The sequence below is a fragment of the Hypomesus transpacificus genome, chromosome 7 (genome assembly GCF_021917145.1).
Source record: "Hypomesus transpacificus isolate Combined female chromosome 7, fHypTra1, whole genome shotgun sequence".
Lineage (NCBI taxonomy): Eukaryota > Metazoa > Chordata > Actinopteri > Osmeriformes > Osmeridae > Hypomesus > Hypomesus transpacificus.
This window is the reverse complement of record NC_061066.1, coordinates 146,023-165,263: the sequence shown is the minus strand read 5'-3', so window position 1 is coordinate 165,263 and position 19,241 is coordinate 146,023. Positions and strand designations below refer to the sequence as shown.

The 19,241-nt window shown below is 45.2% G+C and overlaps 1 protein-coding gene across 2 annotated transcripts; it reads left to right on the top strand.

The window, feature by feature from the left end:
* Nucleotides 1–7,364: 7,364 nt before the first annotated feature.
* On the top strand, nt 7,365–18,387 carry cdhr5-rs (cadherin-related family member 5, related sequence). Of its 2 annotated transcripts, XM_047022912.1 has the most exons (16): nt 7,365–7,631; nt 10,271–10,378; nt 10,607–10,815; nt 10,930–10,986; nt 11,095–11,187; nt 11,387–11,473; nt 11,618–11,728; nt 11,950–12,120; nt 12,225–12,315; nt 12,410–12,516; nt 12,663–12,863; nt 12,984–13,115; nt 13,550–13,628; nt 14,296–14,489; nt 15,112–15,132; nt 15,596–16,852. In XM_047022912.1, the coding sequence occupies exons 2-16, from the start codon at nt 10,312–10,314 to the stop codon at nt 16,376–16,378; spliced, it is 2,403 nt and encodes an 800-aa protein (XP_046878868.1). In that variant the 5' UTR covers nt 7,365–7,631; nt 10,271–10,311; the 3' UTR covers nt 16,379–16,852. The 2 variants fall into 2 exon arrangements, with proteins under 2 accessions (XP_046878868.1, XP_046878871.1); XM_047022915.1 differs by lacking the exons at nt 15,112–15,132; nt 15,596–16,852 and adding an exon at nt 17,976–18,387.
* The last annotated feature ends 854 nt before the right edge of the window (nt 18,388–19,241 follow it).

The following is a 19,241-nucleotide window of genomic DNA, read 5'->3' as shown; positions in this document are numbered from 1 at the left end:
GGACCTCCTCCCCTGGCTCTGGGGATCATGGCCATCTCTTCAGTAATAACACCATGATGACTAGTGCTGAAGACAGAGCAACATACACACCCTGAGCACAGATCCTGAGCAGTCTAAGTTCTGGTATAGTTCTGGTAGTTCTGGTACTTGTTCAGTAGAAGCCATGTTTAAACAAAGATGACATCCGCACCAGCCAACAGTCTCAATACGACTGTCTGACCAAACGGCAGCTGGGCAGAGAATTGAGCAGGATCTTACACAGCTGAGATGAGGACAGGGGGATATTTATGTAACCACCTGTATGGTCAACTCACCACCAATCAATCAGTGATGTTGGAATACGTTCATTAAAATGCATCCCAGAAAATGCACGATTTCACACTTGCACCGTGACGGAAATTGTGATTGTTGTGATTACTTTGAGGTTTCTGTTTGGAAGCACACTAGTTGAAAGCCAAAGCTGGAATGAGGAACAGAAGAGAAAAGGAGCAGCCTCACTGAGCAGGGGAGAGGAAGTCCTTGAGCTGTCAGCCTGTTATTTGATGCCCTGACTGAGCCAGGCCTTGGCGGGGGACTAGGTCGAAAGTTAGGAGAAACTTTTGTTGCTAGGTTACAACATATCTTACAAGCAGCTAGAGCATGCTGCTCGCACACCAGTCTTGCTCCAATCCCCAAAGGAGGATGTGAGTGTTTTTCATAACAGCTTCTATTTGAACATGAAGTAAAAAGAGAATTGTCTTCCAAATTGAAAACATGAAATGAATGAACAGTAAAGAGATGTTTCTTTTTTATATTTTAGTAAAATAAAAAATAATTGACATATGTTATACATCTCCACAAGGGGTAGAACTACATTTGCAGCGAACAACCTTTCCACAACACCATGCCGCTATGTCTGAATCGAGAATGTTTTACTCCTAAGAATGCAGTCAGTCAGGGACAAACGGGGAAACGTTCAATGACAAAACCCTATTTTGTTGTCCTTTACACAATAAAGGATGCATTGACACAAATAACACATAGAGAGATGAACCCAAATCCAGACACAGTCTCAGGGTGTGTGGCCTGTTTAATCAGCAGATGAAATGAGTTTTGAAGGTGTAGGAAGTTGGTCAACAGGACTGCTGACAGATGCAGATTCAACACAGATACCTCAGGAACCTTGGGGTGACCATGGATGACAAGCTCTCCTTCACAGCCCACATTGCTGCGGTCTCCCGGTCGTGTAGATTCACCCTCTACAACATCCGGAAGATCAGGAGATACCTGTCTGAGCATTCCACCCAGCTGCTAGTCCGAGCACTTTTCCTCTCCAAGTTGGACTACTGCAACTCGCTGCTCGCCGGTCTCCCAGCATGCGCAACCTGCCCTCTCCAGAGAATTCAGAACACGGCAGCCCGTCTGGTCTTCAATCTACCCACGTTACTACTCGACGCTCCCATGTTACCCCGCTCCTCATCTCCCTCCACTGGCTTCCCATCACAGCCCGTATCAGATTCAAGACTCTGGTACTGACCTTCCGAGCGGAGAACGGGACTGCACTCGACTACATCAAGTCTCTCCTGCAGCCTTACACCCCCACCCACCACCTACGGTCTTCTTCTGACAACCGTCTGGTGGTCCCACCGCTCAACAGCGCCCGGTCCCGACACAAGCTCTTCTCCTGTCTGGCCCCCCAATGGTGGAACCAACTCCCCACCTCCATCAGAGACACTGACAGTCTACCCACCTTCAAGAGTTGGCTCAAGACGCACTTGTTCCGGGAGTACAACGGCGCTTTGGCATGATTGGCTGGACCTGATATTTCAGGATCACAATGACTCTTTTCGAAAGTCTTGTTGCTCTTGTTGGTTAGTTGTAACTGACTGTAGGAGCCGAATGAACCTTTACGTTGGTTCTTGGTTCTATGTTATCTCTTAAAACTATTGTACTTGCTGTGTAATATATTTTTGTTGCTTGCTTTTTCTCCCCCACAGGTTCACCCTTGCACTTTTGAGGTTCATGTTCTTGAATTGTTGTTTAATTGTAACTTGTTCAACTACATGCCCTTATGGTTTTTCCCTCTGGGACTTATTTAATTTTCACAATGTATGCTTCATGTTTTGGTTACCCACAATGTATGCTTCATGTTTTGGTTACCCACAATGTATGCTTCATGTTTTGGTTACCCACAATGTATGCTTCATGTTTTGGTTACCCACAATGTTTGGGGCTATCTTACTGTTATGATCAGGGACTTTCGTAAAACTCTCTTTTGGAAGTTGCTTTGGATAAAAGCATCTGCTAAATGCATAAATGTAAATGTAATGTTGATACAAGCTGCCAATCCCAGAGGCAATGTCTCTGCTACTGTCCCAAGTTAAAGTTGAACACATAAGAGACAGAAAACATAGATGGTATGTCACGGGTATGTTGTGTGTGTGAGGATCGTCATGTTCATGTGTGTTAATGTTTCACTGATGTCAATGATTGATGTGATAGATTAAATATACTCAAAAGATTAACGCTTGATGCTCATACAGACCGTGTAGGGATGGACTAGGCGGATTGCTACAGAGGAACACTAATATAGATTGTCCAAATGAGATTTCACATCAAGCATCATTTTTACAGACGACTTCAAGATTTCATGTGATTGAGATTTTGAGCCGTGAAGCATTCAGTATTGAATGATGTGTGCAGCGACACTGCTCCTGTCGGCCCACCGCAGAGCAGAGCAGCCGCTGCAGTCCCGACAGCTGTCACAAACATGATTAATGATCAGAAAAAGAACACTGTTCCTGTTCAAACACAATACATCATCCACCAACTACTGTGGTAGGGAAGGTTAAAGTGTTGCAACAATAATGAGGTAGTCATTATGAAATGACACAAAATCTAGTTTCTTGACTGACTGCTCAAATTGTGTGTCCTATGTAACTACCACATGACTCACATGTTCAACTGTTAGGTGTGTTTTTTTTGTTATATATTTTTCTAAGTGACAACTTTCTCCTGTTGAAAAGCGTGCGCAGGGCTATTTGTAGAATGCTAATGATGTTCTCCCCTCGTCTGCAGAGACACCAAAGGTGCTAATCCGACAGACACAAGGTGTCGGGAGATAGAAAAAAAAGAAGGGGGGAGACGATGAGAGCAATGAGGGGAGAGGTTTTGGAGAGAGAGAAAACCATTCAACTTTTAGTGCTGCTTAGTTAGCTGCTATTTTAAAATTGGATCATGCAAACGATCTACACACGAAACTTAAACGCACACACACACACACAGTGCATGTTCTCATTCGTGTGTAAATAAATCAGTGTTGCGTGTAATTATTTCTTATAGACAGATGCAGCTCATGGAAGGAGCTGATAACAATCATGTTTTCTGCGCCTTTCGGGTCTGTTCACAATAACTCTCTGATTGCTGGCAAAGGGTGTTAATGTATAATATCATACCCTTTAAATACACACAGCCAATATAAATGAGATCATTTACACCTCCTCAGTGGTGTCCTACCCAGTAGGGGGTAGTGTGGACAGCAGCCTAACAAAGGCTGCATCGCCAGGCAGCTGATAACTCTTCGATGTAGGTGAGCTGCAGTAATATTTTGAGGAGGCTTATAAAAAAGGGATTCATTACAAAGGAAATATTCCAGGCTCCTGCCCCAGAAGCCCTGTTTAATTGTGGTGCTGTAGCCTTGAGAAAGGTCAGTGGATGAGAACAATGGAAGAACGGTCACCAGACACAGATCAGGTGAAGTGGAGAAATTGGCCTTTAAAAACTGAAAAAGGAGAGAGGGGAAGACAGAGAAAAAGAGAAATGGGGGAAAGAGTTAAGGATAACGATAGTCGGAAAGAGACAGGTGGAAAGAGACAAGTTGCAGCGACAGAAAGAGAGAGAGACACACAGAGAAAGACAGAATATAAGTAAGAAAGACAACCAGACAATCAGAGGGAGAAATTGGTGAGGGTTGGAGGAAGAAAAAAAATCTGACAGACAGGATTTACACCTGAGTGGTGAGCAGGAGATGAGGTTACCACTCCGCCCCTGGTATTTTCCACCTGAGGAGTTAAGAGGGGAACACATACTGTACCTCACACAGGGACAGTGGGAGTGACAGAGAGAGAGGAAAGAGAGAGATGTGGAAAGAGAGGGTGACAGAGAGGGTGACAGGAGGAAGATAAGGACATAAGGAAAGGAGAGTAAAAGCAACAGTAATTCATTTCTTCCCGGACATGTTGAACACACGTTTCCTCCTATGTGTTTCTTCAGATATCACCAAGGTCTTTGCATTTGCTAAATTACATAATTCTATACACCATAACAAGTCAAGTCAAATCCAAACATTGTCCTTATCACGGAAAAGAACAATACCACAGCGCCGAACACACCAAAGAAATTGGCAGGTTGAATGTGAATGCAGCTAGCGCCTTGTAGTCAGACCAACTGCAGCTTCTCGATTACCAGTCTCATTACCAGGACCCACGTGGGAGAGAGGAGCATCTTTATCGACACCATACAGACAGAATCACCGGGGCCTTTTGGTAAAAGCAAAGGGAAGGACCTAATCCTGCCTCTGAATAACGAAGAACAAAAGAAGCACCCTGGGATGGCCAGCAGGCTGTCTCTTTCTGCGTGGGCGCTGTTGCTCTAGTGCGTGTTGGGAAGACGTGTGTAAGGATCAAGCAGAGGCTGTGTCTAGCTGGTGTGTAAGGGTCAAGCAGAGGCTGTGTCTACCTGGTGTGTAAGGGTCAAGCAGAGGCTGTGTCTAGCTGGTGTGTAAGGGTCAAGCAGAGGCTGTGTCTAGCTGGTGTGTAAGGGTCAAGCAGAGGCTGTGTCTAGCTGGTGTGTAAGGGTCAAGCAGAGGCTGTGTCTAGCTGGTGTGTAAGGGTCAAGCAGAGGCTGTGTCTAGCTGGTGTGTAAGGGTCAAGCAGAGGCTGTGTCTAGCTGGTGTGTAAGGGTCAAGCAGAGGCTGTGTCTAGCTGGTGTGTAAGGGTCAAGCAGAGGCTGTGTCTAGCTGGTGTGTAAGGGTCAAGCAGAGGCTGTGTCTAGCTGGTGTGTAAGGGTCAAGCAGAGGCTGTGTCTAGCTGGTGTGTAAGGGTCAAGCAGAGGCTGTGTCTAGCTGGCGTGTAAGGGTCAAGCAGAGGCTGTGTCTAGCTGGTGTGTAAGGATCAAGCAGAGGCTGTGTCTAGCTGGTGTGTAAGGGTCAAGCAGAGGCTGTGTCTAGCTGGTGTGTAAGGGTCAAGCAGAGGCTGTGTCTAGCTGGTGTGTAAGGGTCAAGCAGAGGCTGTGTCTAGCTGGTGTCTCCTCAGCTGAGCCTTCCCAAGTGTTACTGTAGTAAACCTAAAGGGACACCATCTTGAACACCACAGAGCAAAACACAGCATGCAGCTGGGAGGAGCTCCTGGCTATTCCAAACCGTCAGAGCTGATTACTCGAGGCATGATTGGTCAGTGATAGGTACACCTTCTACAGATCATTATAATCAGTATGCTAACATGGTGACGAGTTCCACTTATGACTAAGTTTTGACTTTGACTAGAGGACATTCACAGCTTCCCTAACACTGCCACCACCTGGTAAAAGACACAATGATGGGTCTACTTTACATTTCAACTGGGCTAACAAGCCTTAACTAATAAATAGGAAATGTAGCAGACTATCATTGATTCAGGATTCATATTGAAATGTATACTACAACTAAAGGAGGATTTAAGTAGGAATATATATCAGAATAATGATCGGCAGCAGTTTCTGTGTTGCATGGCAACTAGCTTTAGCTGTTTGGAACAGAAGGAAGCTGGTAATTAAAAAATTAAAGCTAGTTATTTAAAAGTGAAAGCAAGATAGCTTAAGTTGGAAGCCAGTTATTTTGCAATGACAAAAACAACAACACCTTTTTTGTGTTCAGTAATATTTCATACGAAGGAACATTTTTTTGAAAGCTCTAATGCTTTGAATTTACGAGTGCAGCTCATTAAAGGTTCCTGAGCAAGATGTTGAAACCGACTCAACCGTTGCATCATGCCTTAGATAAAAATATAAAAAATAAGTTCTGATGTGACTTTGACCCCATAAGGAGTTCAATGAAAATGACACCAGAGGACTGTCCACTCACTTTGTCATGAGGCTGGATGCGTGACTCACTTCTGACAGGGACATGTGTGACTGCCCACTGACAGGATCTGGAGGTGAAGTCAGTCTAAGACTAATCAATTCAAAACTACCTCTGGTGATCCTAATGTGTCCCGCTGAGGCCTCTACATCCATTACGGATAACGAGAAAAGGGGATGGACACAGCTGAGGGTGGAGAAGGCAAATAAAAGATACATTATTTATGATATCACCATGAGACTGAGAAGTGTTGACTGCATTGAGAGGCTGTGTGCTATCCTGTGTGTGTGGCATGTGTGGCGAGGGGAAGGGGGATACGTTCATGCATTTAACTAATCCACAATAAATGTTAATCACAGCACATAAGTGAGAGATCCAAAACCCATTACATGCTGCTAGAGAGAGGTGCCCCACTAACACAAGCCAAACATAACTGTAACATTGGAATCAAGCAAGCACAATAGCCACTGTCCACTTTCCTTACACAAGTAAGAGGAGGGTTTACATTTGGGGGGAGAGAGAGATATAGAGAGAGAGATAAAGGGGGGTGGGGGGGGGATTATAGAGAGACAGAGCCAGGCAGTTTAATCCCTTGTCAGAGGTAATTAAGGAGTTGAACAGAGAGAGTTAGCCCAAGGCTTTTAAGAGTACAGATAGAGAAAGAGATGGAGAATTCACATTCATGAAAAACGTACTGTCCATAATTGTTTGTGTACAGAGAATTCAAAATACGGAAAACTGAGATTGAATGTGACACAGTGACAAAGCATGCATAACTCACTAACTAGGCTTATCTGGATGAAAAAAATGTATCTGAAACTCTGCCAGCAAATCTCACTCCTACTGCGATATGTATAGCAGTCTCTGTAACTCGAAAATGACTTTTGTAGCTATTAGCCCCCTAGGGTGTCTTGGTAGCGGTACCCCATAATAAGGGCCTCTCTGTTCCTGCTCAGTGACACAGCATACCTGGGGTGCTCTAATGATCTGTCAAACACATGTATGCCTCCCAGCAGGGGGGGTCACAGTGAGAGTGAAACGGAGGCACGGGACGGGCTCAGCACACCCCTGGGTGGGGTTTAGCACATTAGCCAGCGTTCTCTGTTTAACCTCCCTTCCAGGCTGCTTGATGGTTATCCTGTTCTAGAAATGCCCTCTAAGCCCCCAACCACCCTCACCGCCCCCCCCCCCCCCCTCCCCCTCTGCTCGTGCTCCGTGCAGGAGCTCTTAATACTCTCCACACACACACACACACACAAACAAACACACACACAGACACATACGCATGCATCTCCCTCTCTTGCCAGGCCTCTTGCGCTGCTCTCCCTCGTTTAGGGAATGCAGCTCTGACACTGGTGTCGGGGGACGAGTGACGCGGAGCTGCTGCCGCTCGGTCCGGGAGAGAAACGGCAGCAAGGGAAATAATGTGGCGCACAACGAGGGGCCAGGGAGCGAGCGTGCTGGGGACTCGGTGAGAGGGCTTGGAAACCCAGTCCTGATAGAGGAACAGCACCGCCAGAGCGAGCGAACGAGCACGGTGAGCGGACTGTGTCAAGTAGGGGCAGTGTGGTAGGAGTAGCAGTAGTACAAGCACTTGTTGTAGTAGTCTGTGGGATTGGGAAGCACTGGTGGACCTATATTTTCACAGTATTTGTGTTGTCGTGAATCTGCTTGGGGTGTTTTGTGCTTGAACAGTGTGGTCTTCAGGAGAGCTGGGCACAGCTAAGGAGACTCTGGGACTGAGTGTCTAGACAGTCACCTCTAGAGATGCCTGTGTCAGTGTGCTATCACTGTGATTGACAGGTTCATCAATGAGCTTCCACCGCCACTGTCCCCTCACATACAGGTGACAATCCCGAGTGATTTTTTTTCTGGTTGGTTGGCATCGGGGCCGTAGCAAGAATAATCTTTTTGGGTCGGCCTACAAAAATATGGATAGGCATCTTGTCCGTTTTTTTACTTTACGATGTGCACCCGGCGCACAATCTTTCAGAGATCTTTTTTTGTTTTTGGTTAGGCCTTAGAACCTGTGCCAGGCCTACCCGTGGTTACGCCTCTGTTTGGCATACATCACAATCACCACTGGTTTATGCATTGAGGCTGCCATTGGGATCTGTAAGACCTCATCAGGCAATGAAACAAAAGAAACACAGACAAAAACAAAGCCGTATTCTCTGAGGTTGGGAATTTCCTGGCATTTCCAGCCATGCAGAGATAATTCTGTGGCTGTGGGGAGACAATTTTTAAGGGTCCGGGACCTCATAGCTTGGTAATTGCTTTGCCCAGTTATCAAGACTGCAGTAATGAGCTTGTTTAATTGTGATGGGCACAGGGCAAAGGAGAGATCAGATGGCTTTCATTGAAAACTGTGTTGAGCAACAACACCTATTCAGAACTGTCTTGTTTTCTCCGTGTCGCAAAAGTGTTTTTCAGAGAAGCTGTGTTCATTTCCCTTTGACAGAAAACACTGTTGCCTCGTCTCTATTGACACAGATGACACAAATCATCAACCCATTTAGAAACATGATAATACCCTGGTGTAAACATCACACACACACACACACACACACACACACACACACACACACACACACACACACACACACATACAGAGTGTGTGTTCATACAGTATGTATGAAAGCACATGCTCGGGGCAGGTGTATCCATCTTGAGATACTGAATAGAACAGAGTTATAATCTCCAAGTAAGCTGTTTGTGTGACCCGAGTCCTACTTCCTTTTGCACATCTCATACTAATTAAGGAGGTAATCCTCATACTAACTGGGAGAGCTGGACTCATCGCCTTTACACCTCATTAGCAGTACACATGCAAGTACTAGCTTACCTTCCTCATGTCTGTGGCAGTGAACTGGGTTAAATTGCTTCTCTACACAGAATGCAAATGTGCCCAGCAGTTAAAACCCTCCCTGCTGGCTGGATGCCATGTATTGTAAAACCAGAATCTTCTATTAGGGTCATGAGTCTACACGGGGAAGGAACTTCTAAGTGGTCACATGGTTTGTGAAGGATCAGGGGTTTTCAGGAAACCTCTACACTGCAATGTTTTTGGTACAAAAACAAAATACCAATGGAGTTTCCATCTCTTATTCTTGTCTAACAGGCAACCTTTGAGGTAAAGTTGACAAGCTTTCAGTTTGTGTTAGAGTCTCCAACAGTGCAAATGTGGTTTTAAGACACTAATCAATGGAAGTACTTACACTATCAGTAACTTTCATGTAAAACAAGAAACATGTGCAGCACAAAGACAGCAGATCAAGTCTCTCCATTTGTGGACACCCTCTGTGGAACAATGGGTTGAATGGAGCTGACCGACTCTGGGAAATAACCACAGGTAAATCAAACCACAGCTGGTTTGCCTGCTCTACATAATAAATACAAAACAACCATGGCTCACAGGGATAAAGTAGGGTGAAGCGATAATGTTATTAATAAAACAACACGGGTTGTCTCCTTTTGGGTGTGAGATGCCAGTGTGGGGAGTGAAACAGAGGAACCACAGAGAAGGATTTGAAGGTATTAGATGAGGATCCAAAAAAAGCCCTCAGTCACTAAAGGCGTGTGGCGTAGGAGGCTGGGGTTAGAGGGGAGCGCATTACCACAGAGCAAGTTGTGTTCCTGGCAGTGCTGTCGGGTAAGAACACTACTGGGAGTGACCAAAGGCCTATTAAATGGTTTAATGTATTAGAGGGGTTACAAGGCTGGCTGTGCTGAACGTAAACAAAAGGAAACTGATATTATTTTATATGGGACTGACAGAAGTCTTCTAAAGCGATCTCCTCTCAAAGACTCTGACTAATGCTGGAGTGTATCACCATTGAAAAGATAGAAAACAAGGTGAATCTCTTCTGCATTGTTTTATTTACTGCTTTTTTGTACCTGCTGTTAATAGTGGGAGTAAATATCTTCTGAATGTAGCTTACTCTACAGGCCTAATGAGTGCCACTGTCTTGGCCATCTTTTGGGGCGAGGGGCTTATTGTTTTCTGAATCAGGAGTTGTCTTGTTTTTTTACCGAGTGTTTTTGCTGTGTTTTCAGCAGAGCTTCATGAGGTTTTTCTAGTTATGATGTTCTATGTTAAAGCACTACTTTGTGATTATGGCATGTCGTTTGAAAGCTGAGCTGAACGTTGGTGCTGCTGTATTCTGTCATTCGCAGTACCAGGCTGAGAAACTGGAGGAGCAGGAGGTCAGAGGAAGATGCTGACCCCATGTAGACTGCTCCTCTGCCAGCTGGCCATCAACATTTCCTACCATGTCGTGTCAGGTGGGGAGCTAATTACTCACACACCCCCACTGCCCGCTCCCATGCACTCCCTTTGAAACTACAGCATGCCTCAACTTTCAAATCCTGTTCATATCCTATCACTTTTAAAAGTCCACCATAGATGAAGCTGTCTGGCATACAGTATATTATTGTCTTACTTTGTGATTGCTTTACTTATTGCCTTAGTGAATAAAGACTTACTCAATGCGTGTCTGCTCTGATTGACAGCTAGCCTATGCCTTGGTGGGTCAGACATCTTTGCAAAAGTCAGAGAGAACAGCCCCACTGGAGAGTTCATTGCAAACCTCAGCATTATTGGCGACCCAGGAGCCAATAGCATCCGCTTGTGCCTCACAGGAGATAACGCTGATTGGTTCTTCCTTGAGGGGCGGACCATCAGGCTAAACTCCTCCTTCTCAAGGAACCTGGATCGAGAGGTCAGTCTTCTTTCTCTTCTTGTGTTTAAAATGAAGTTCCATCAAACAAGTCCATGTTAGCACTGTGTGGGGAGTAACACATTCATCTTAACTCTTTAAACCTGTCTTTCATAGGTTCAGGGATCCATTCTGATGGCAGCATTAACTTGTTATGAAGAAGACATTAAACAGGTTTGTCTGCTACTTAATACTATCAACTGAATGTGATTCAACACAAGAATAATGTAGGCTTTGTTAAAGCAAATGAACTTCATTAAAGAGTATTTGTTCTGTCCCCAGAGTGAGTACAGCATCATGGTAGAGATCATGAATGAAAATGACAACAGACCACGCTTCTTGCAGAGGACTGTACAACCATTCTTCATCAGTGAGGTAAAGCTAATAATTTGTAATGCATTGTAACCATGGACAGAAAATGTATAAAAGGGTGTTCTATGAAGCCAAACTGCACCTGGCCAACATATCAAGATTTGTGGATTATCTCTTTTGGAAAGTACAATATCAAATATAGAGAATAGAGTAGTCTAGTTATGTCATTCAATATACAAAGACGCTTTTCATTATTCCCCAGCTTGCTACCGTGAACTCTGTGGTCTTCACAGTGAAGGCAGTTGATGCTGATGGAGACACCCTCACTTATCTCATTGACTACTCATCGGTGCGTATTCATCCAGGATGAACATATTTCAAATAGGATTTAATAACATTTCCATACAATGTTTTCACATGGACTGCGCTGTAAACATAGGTCAAGTATGTATGTGCAGGCCTGTATGTTTGTCTCTGTATCCTCCTATGTCAGCCTGATGCAAGCTACTTCAGGATAGATCTACCAAACATTGGAAAAGTATTCCTGGACAAGCCTTTGGACTATGAGACCCAAACCCAACTGCAGCTGGTTATCTACGCTGTGGTAATACCTACTAAACCTAAATTCTAGAAATCAACAGGAAGGGAAAAGCACAATATTTCTCTTTCTACCACATTACGTAATTAGGTTTATTCACTCAAATATTTCTTAAGCTCAGGTGTAAAGTAGGTCATTGACGGTCATTCACCTGTGCCGGCTGAACAATCAGCCGGCACGAGGGCCAGCACCGAAGCAGCTTTTGAAAGACATTGTTTCTGTTGCAGGAATCCAACACCAGGGAAAAGTACAACGCCACGGCCAACCTGATTATCAACCTGAAGGATGGAGATGACCAGTACCCCCAGTTCCTCCCCTGCACCCTCATCTCCCAGGCCAGCAGCCCTGAGGTCTGCACCAACCCCATCTACACCAGCAACATCACAGAGAAAGACCAGGTGAACTCAACTCATTGTCTGTCCTGGTGTTCGTCTAACTCTACCAACTCTATCGTCAACCATCACTGTAGACGCTAACAAACACCAAACTGTTCTCATTTCAGGACAATGTACTCAAATTTTCTCCTGGTCCAATTCATGCGGAGGATGGTGACAAAAGTCTTGATACCCCTCTGCTGTACACTCTTCTAGCAGGTGAGGTCTCTACAGTACCTCATCTCAATGTCAACGACAATGTGAAACAAATCTGACCTATCCAGTGTGTGTGTTGACCCTCACTGTGCCTCAGGTGACGATGATGGCAGGTTTGTGATCGCCAACCTGACTGGAGAGATCACGTTAACGAGACGTGTGGAAAACAGACAGCTGACGCCAACCTTCAGAATGCGTCTCATGGTAAGGAGGTGTCTGACCGAGAGGATCGTCTAAATCTGGCATCTCGATTCCTGCAGTGACGTCATTGTCACCCCCCCCCCCCCTCCCCACCTGTGAAATCACAATGCATAGAGACACATGTTTAACACTCTGTGTCACACCTGCAGGCATCTCAGCTCAACGATCCCAAAAAATACAGCGTGACGACAGCCTTGATCCGAGTGTTGGCAGAGAACCATTTCCCACCCGTCTTTAACAAAACCATCTACAAGGGCTTCATCATCGAGAGCTCCAGCCCTGCCACACTGGTCTCCACCTATGGGAACAGAGTGCTGCTCATCAACGCCATAGACCGGGACTTTAGAGATGTAACACGTTTGTCTCTGTCCCTCCCTTTTCAGCCATCTACTTGTCCCCTCACTCCATTTCTGAAACATGAGGACACATACACAGTTCTGAAAGCCTCTGCTTTGCACTCCCCCTTGCAGGGGGTGAATCCAAAGATACACTACTCCCTCCAACCTCATTCTGCCAGCGATGGGCTGTACCACATGACCCAGGAGGGGGTTCTTATTGCCAGGACAGACCGCCTGCGAGCCTTTGACAGGGATATCCTGGAGGTGAGGTTTTAACCCGACCAGAAACACAAATCAGCTGCCTGGGAATCAGGGTTAACTTAAAAAGTGTGTGACAATGTGTGATTTTAGTGGGATGGTTGTTCATAAGATTTGTTGCCTCCACTTTCACAAACGTTGGCCTGGGCCGATTAAAAGTTTCACAGTAATACTATTTCCTGAAACACACAGAGTGGGATGGGCGTCTCCTAAATCGGAGATTAGAGCAGCAAGCTTTACAGTGTCAATGTCCCTTCAGCTCCTGTGGTGTGACATGACTCATACATCCAGTCGGGCTGCATCAAAACGTAGATTAAATATATATTTGAGTGTCCCCATAGGGAAAATTGTGAGTGTGTGTGTGTTGGGGGGGGACGACATTAAATTATATCTACAAAAAGCATTCCAACTTTCTACTTAAATAAATCTATTTCCAACAGATAGTAGCTACGGATGAAGAATCAGGTGAAGTTGCTAAGGCCTCTGTGGACATTGAGGTATTACAGAGAGGGCAGCCAGGTAAGCAGAGCAGGAAATGGCACTTAACATCAGGCTGCTGAGAATTTATGGCCAATCCAAACACAGACACATTAAGCTGTTCGACATGTCATCCCTACACAAGCACAACTGGTGGCGGGTCAACAACGGTTAATCCCTCTAGATAAAGACAACAGAGAATAATAATACCACTTACAGCAGTTGTAGTAGTAGTAGTTGTTGTGCTACTAAGGACAACCAAAGGACACAAGCATGCTTTGATTGCTACAGTGGTTTAATCTGCTCTATTCATTGTGAGGGCCTAAATCTGTCTCTCTAATTGGATTACCTCCATTATCTCCCTAACCCCCCCCCCCCCCTCTCCATACACACATCCTGTCAATCACCCCCCCCCCCCCCTATTATGGCATGCCAAAAGTTAAACACTAAAGGATGAATCACTCCTGGAAGCTCATCGTCAAGCTGTTCTCTTTGGATCCCCGTCTATCTCCTCGAGTTACCATACCAGAACAGCTATATCCACAACACTGTGTCTTGTGTTCAAGCTTCAGAAAACCGCTTTTCAGCAGTGCAGATGAGGGGGTACTGAGAGGACTAGGAGTGAAAGACAACAGACAGACGGGCAAACTGACTGACTGATTTATCCCCCCGCTCTTCTTCCCCTACCTCTCCCTCCCTGCCAACACAGTGCCCCGGAGCCCGTTTGGAGAGGAGCGCTTGTTTGCGGACATGGACGCAGGGATGGCTGGAGGAATAGCAGGAGTGATATTACTGGTGTTAGTGGCAGCCCTGGTTCTGCTGCTCCGATTGGTCAGGAGGAGGAGACACAGACAGGACCCATCCGACAGGGGCGCTGTAGCCCTGGGGAAGCACCCAAATGTGGTACGGGATTTACACACACACACACATTGACAGCAGACAGAGGGCTTCCTTCATTATTGTGCAAGCAACACCAAGGGCACACACAACAGGGTAGTAATCTAGGCACTCAAGTTAACATTATCTACAGCACAACATAGTATCCATGTCAACACTACTTCACTGTCAACCACACATGTCCTACCACAAACTATTCTCACTTTTTTTACAAAAGCAGTTTAGACAGAGCAGAAGACTGCCTCCACACCTCTTTCACCCTCACTTTCCACCATTACCACCTTCACCCTCTCATCCTCACTCTCCACCATTACCACCTTCACCCTCTCATCCTCACTCTCCACCATTACCACCTTCACCCTCTCACCCTCACTCTCCACCATTACCACCTTCACCCTCTCACCCTCACTCTTCACCATTACCACCTTCACCCTCTCATCCTCACTCTCCACCATTACCACATTCACCCTCTCACCCTCACTCTCCACCATTACCAACTTCACCCTCTCACCCTCACTCTCCACCATTACCACATTCACCCTCTCACCCTCACTCTCCACCATTACCACCTTCACCCACACTCTCTCATTACTTCCGCCCATCTCTCTTCCTAATGCTGCTTATGTAGACCCTATGCTGGTTCCAGATGGTGAGTCAACAATGTAGCTTTTGTGTCGTTGTTGTGGTCGTGACCCTGAGTGATGCAGTGTGATGTTTGTACTCGAGCTGCACTTCCATTGCATGGAATGGCCTTGTGGTATTTAACGGCACTGGGTGTTCTGTTTTGCTTGCCCAATATGGAACTGACAAGCTTCTTGAATGTGGCACTAAATGTGGCTGTATAGCCACAACTGTGTTTTTGTTGATGAGGTGAAAAACTGACCAATTAACGTCCTTAAGTGTATACTGGGGTCAAACGGCTGGGAATTGGTCAGAGACTGTCTCGTGTGTATGGTGAATATCATAGACCCAGTTGTGATGTGCTATAAGTGTAGATTCAACAATAACGTTCTGATCCTTGAGAACAGATCGACCAATGAGCATCATTGCGACATGCCCTGAAAACAGACCCCACAGAAGCCCCTAAACGCCCCTCTTTCCGTGATCAACAGGTTAACTCAGCCTGCCCTGTCCCCTTGGTTGAGGAAGTGTCCTACCACAACGAAGCGTTCAGAGGGGACCACGAGCCCTGTACGCCAGGACGGTACACCAGGAGGGAGGATATGGCCGCACCCCCCCGACGCTCCACCAACCAGGAGCAAGAGAGCTCCAAAGGAGGCTCCAGGCTTGTCAGCAACACCCTGCCCCTCCTGGTGATCCCAGAGCCAATGCCCAGACAGTCCCCAACACCCATCACCTCTAACGGCGGGAGGACACCAGGGAATATCATCACAACGGGGGTGGCAAAGAAAGACGAGAATCTGGAAGAGGAGAGACAGAAAGAAAATGGGAAGGAGCTCACTGCCTCAAAGGAGAATGGAGAATTTTCTGCAGGACTAACCAAGGACGAGGCTGTGGCTGTTTTGGAATTGGAAAGAAATGATGCTAGAGAGACATCGAAGACAGTGGAGCATCAGAGCAATACCATGATCACAAACCAAATCACAAAACCCAAAGAAAAAGCGATAAACAAGCAAGAAATAACTGCTATTGTGGAGCATGAGGCAGAGGACCCAGTTAACTGTGTCTCTGACCATGATGACAAACCCCCCGGGGGCCAAGGCCATGAAAGGTCTGGTTCCCACGGTAACATAACCGCCCAGAACAGGGAAATGATAGTTTCCCAGAACAAGGACTCAGAGAAACTTACAGTAGACCAGCCATCCAAACCAAACAGCGCACACACCCAACAAGACCCCTTACAAACTATTCAATTTATGGATGATTCGGAATAACTCTGGACGTTATTTTTAAGCAAAACTGCCACACATTGATGGCAAAAGAAGGGTGTTTACAGTCAAGAAGGTTTATAAATGTCAGTTTTCCTAATTTTGAAGTGCTGGCTGGGTGAAACAAACTAATTAGACTTGACCTTTTTTATACAAAAGCCAACACAGTTCAGACAGAGCAGAAAACTGCCTCCACCCCTCTTTCACCCTCAACCTCACTCTCCACCATTGGGAGTTTTCCTCATTTTGAAGTGCTGGCTAGGAGAAACAGAAATGTGTTTGTGGCCTTACTGCCAACAAAGCCACTGTATCTGTATTTCCTTTATAACACAGAAAGACACAGTCCAAAGAACTTCTTGGCAGTAAATTGCAGTCTTGTAGCACACAAATATGACCATGCAGGGCAAATTTCAAACATCAGTGTTAGCCATAGTCATCTGATATATTCTAACAATTTAAGGGACTGTGGTTTTGTCTTAAAAGCAGGAGACCTACACTCCTCAACAAAATCTCACTTATCACTGTTAATACACAATGCACTCGCAATCCATTTGTAATTAAACCAGTTTTGTGACTAAGGAATTTGTAAAAGTGCTTTTTTTTTATTGTGGGTAAAGGATTTGAGCTGTGTAAGCTATGTTTATATCTGTGGTTTTTAAGTAAGAGGAGGGTACTCATTATTCATTAATAAGTAATTTAATTTAACATGGATCTCCTTTGGATTGTGTTTTTTAATTGCCTTTCCAAATGAGCTGGCACTTCATGAGTCACACATCCTGCCTGCTGTGGGGCCTCTGCGCTGCAGCGTTGTAGACTTCCACAAGTCTGAATGATTGGACGAGCAGAGCAACATGTAAAATAGTGTATCTGACGACGGCAAGCAGAGGCCTGAGTATGTTCCTGACAGCCACTGATATGTTGATGAGAAGCCTGGCCAGTGGCTGGATGACATGGCTGTACAGTGTCCCAAACAAGGGTGCAATCATCTGCTTCCCAAGTACTGTGACTAGTCCCACTATCAACATCTGTTGACAGGTAAAAACCAGTAAGCTTAAAACAATTTAGCCAAACAGAAAACTGTAGCATGTAGCATGCTATAGATCAAAAGACTGAGTCCGAGCATATGAATAGCTTTAGGACATGTGTGAGTTAAGGTTAGGGTTTGTCAGTGGGTGGTGGGTGCCTTTACCTCAACAACATACTGCGAGATGAAGCTGATCAATTCTATGATGAGCACAGAGGTGAAGGTTAATGGGAAGCCGATAGCCTGGAAGATTCTACGCCAACAATTGTGCATCATTTGTCTAGACCTAGAGAGATGACCTTAAGGTCATGGCTGGCAGATGTGTTCTTTTGTGTAGCCAAATGTAACATGACTACAGTAACAGGTGCTATGGAGGACTTATGAAGTAGAAACTCACCTGTGCATAGCATGGTCACACCCATCCCTATCCTCTGTGTTGCTGTTTGGTGTGTTTTGGGAAAAACGTAGTGGCACAAAATAACGCAAAAAAACATCTATCAATTGGAAGTGTGTGCTGTGTGGTTTGGCTGACATTGGCTGCTTACCTCTCATCTTCACCTTCTCTCTGTCTGTCCTCAGATCCCAGTGGTGCCCTGCCCTCCACTCCAGAATCCTTAAGGACACACACACACGTTTGTTACCAGTGCGGAGACCTATCATCTACCATTCATCCACAGCTTAGAAAATGATTAAGTGATCCATAAAATTGTTTTAAAATGTAACCAAATCAAAACATTACCATTTGTATCACAGTTTGAAATGTATATAGTTTTTTGCACAGTATGTCTGTAGTGGGTGCAGCAGATTCATTTTCATGAACAGTTTGTTACTGGTACTCTGTATTACCAAGTATATGCTGTTCCCTTTAGAAAATATATTACCATAAGGATGCTGAATACATGCACTGCCAAAAAAAATATTGGTGCTGTTACAACAAATTATGAACAGAAAATATATGTTAAGGGTCAAAGAATTGTGTGGGTCAATAAAGTTAAATGGGACACAACCTTACTCTGAAAAACCATATTAGTACTTTATAATTAACCCCATTAGTACTTCATTATCACACAGGTGCTCACCAGTCCAATGTACATCCTCAGTGGGCTTGTAGGAAGGACATCTTATTTACAAACACCAAGACACCCTCCCAAAACTATCATTCAGCTACACTAAAACAACTGGCAAATCAATTATATTTAGTTCCATAATTTGTTATATTTCATGACCAAGTACTGATCTTAACCAAATGGTTGATCTTAACCTTGGTTAATCTTTCTGATATCATTGCATACTTTTTAATTAACCAGGGTGATGTAATGCCAAGTAAACATGAGTACCCCCATGCTCAGTAGCTCCTCCTCTTCCAGACTGTACTGCGACTCAGACAGGTGATCCTCTGAGCCTGTTATGGTGTCCAGCTTCAGGAGGAGCTGCTGCAGCTTGAGCTTCTTGAGAGCCAGGTCCCTGATGTGCTGGTTCTTCTGGGCCCTGACATGGGTACTGGCCTGCTCCTTCATCCTCAGTAGGAGCTCCTGGCTGCTGGGATTCATGGAGCTGGGTGGATCCACATCATGTTCTTCTCTGTACACACTGTTGCCAGGGGCCTCTGTGAAATGTATGTGGGTAGTCTGACTAGTTTGGGGGAAACTGTTCAAGGTGAGATTAAGTGAGGTACAGGACATGCTATTGAAAGGAATGACTCACCTTGACCAACGGATGGGAAGTTGTAGTTTTCATAGAGTTCAGAGTTTATGCTGCGGCTGTCTGACTGAGGGTCACCAACAGGTGTGCTTGGGCCTAAAACTTAGAGAGGAAGAGTTTTCACTGTTAACAAATGCACTGGAT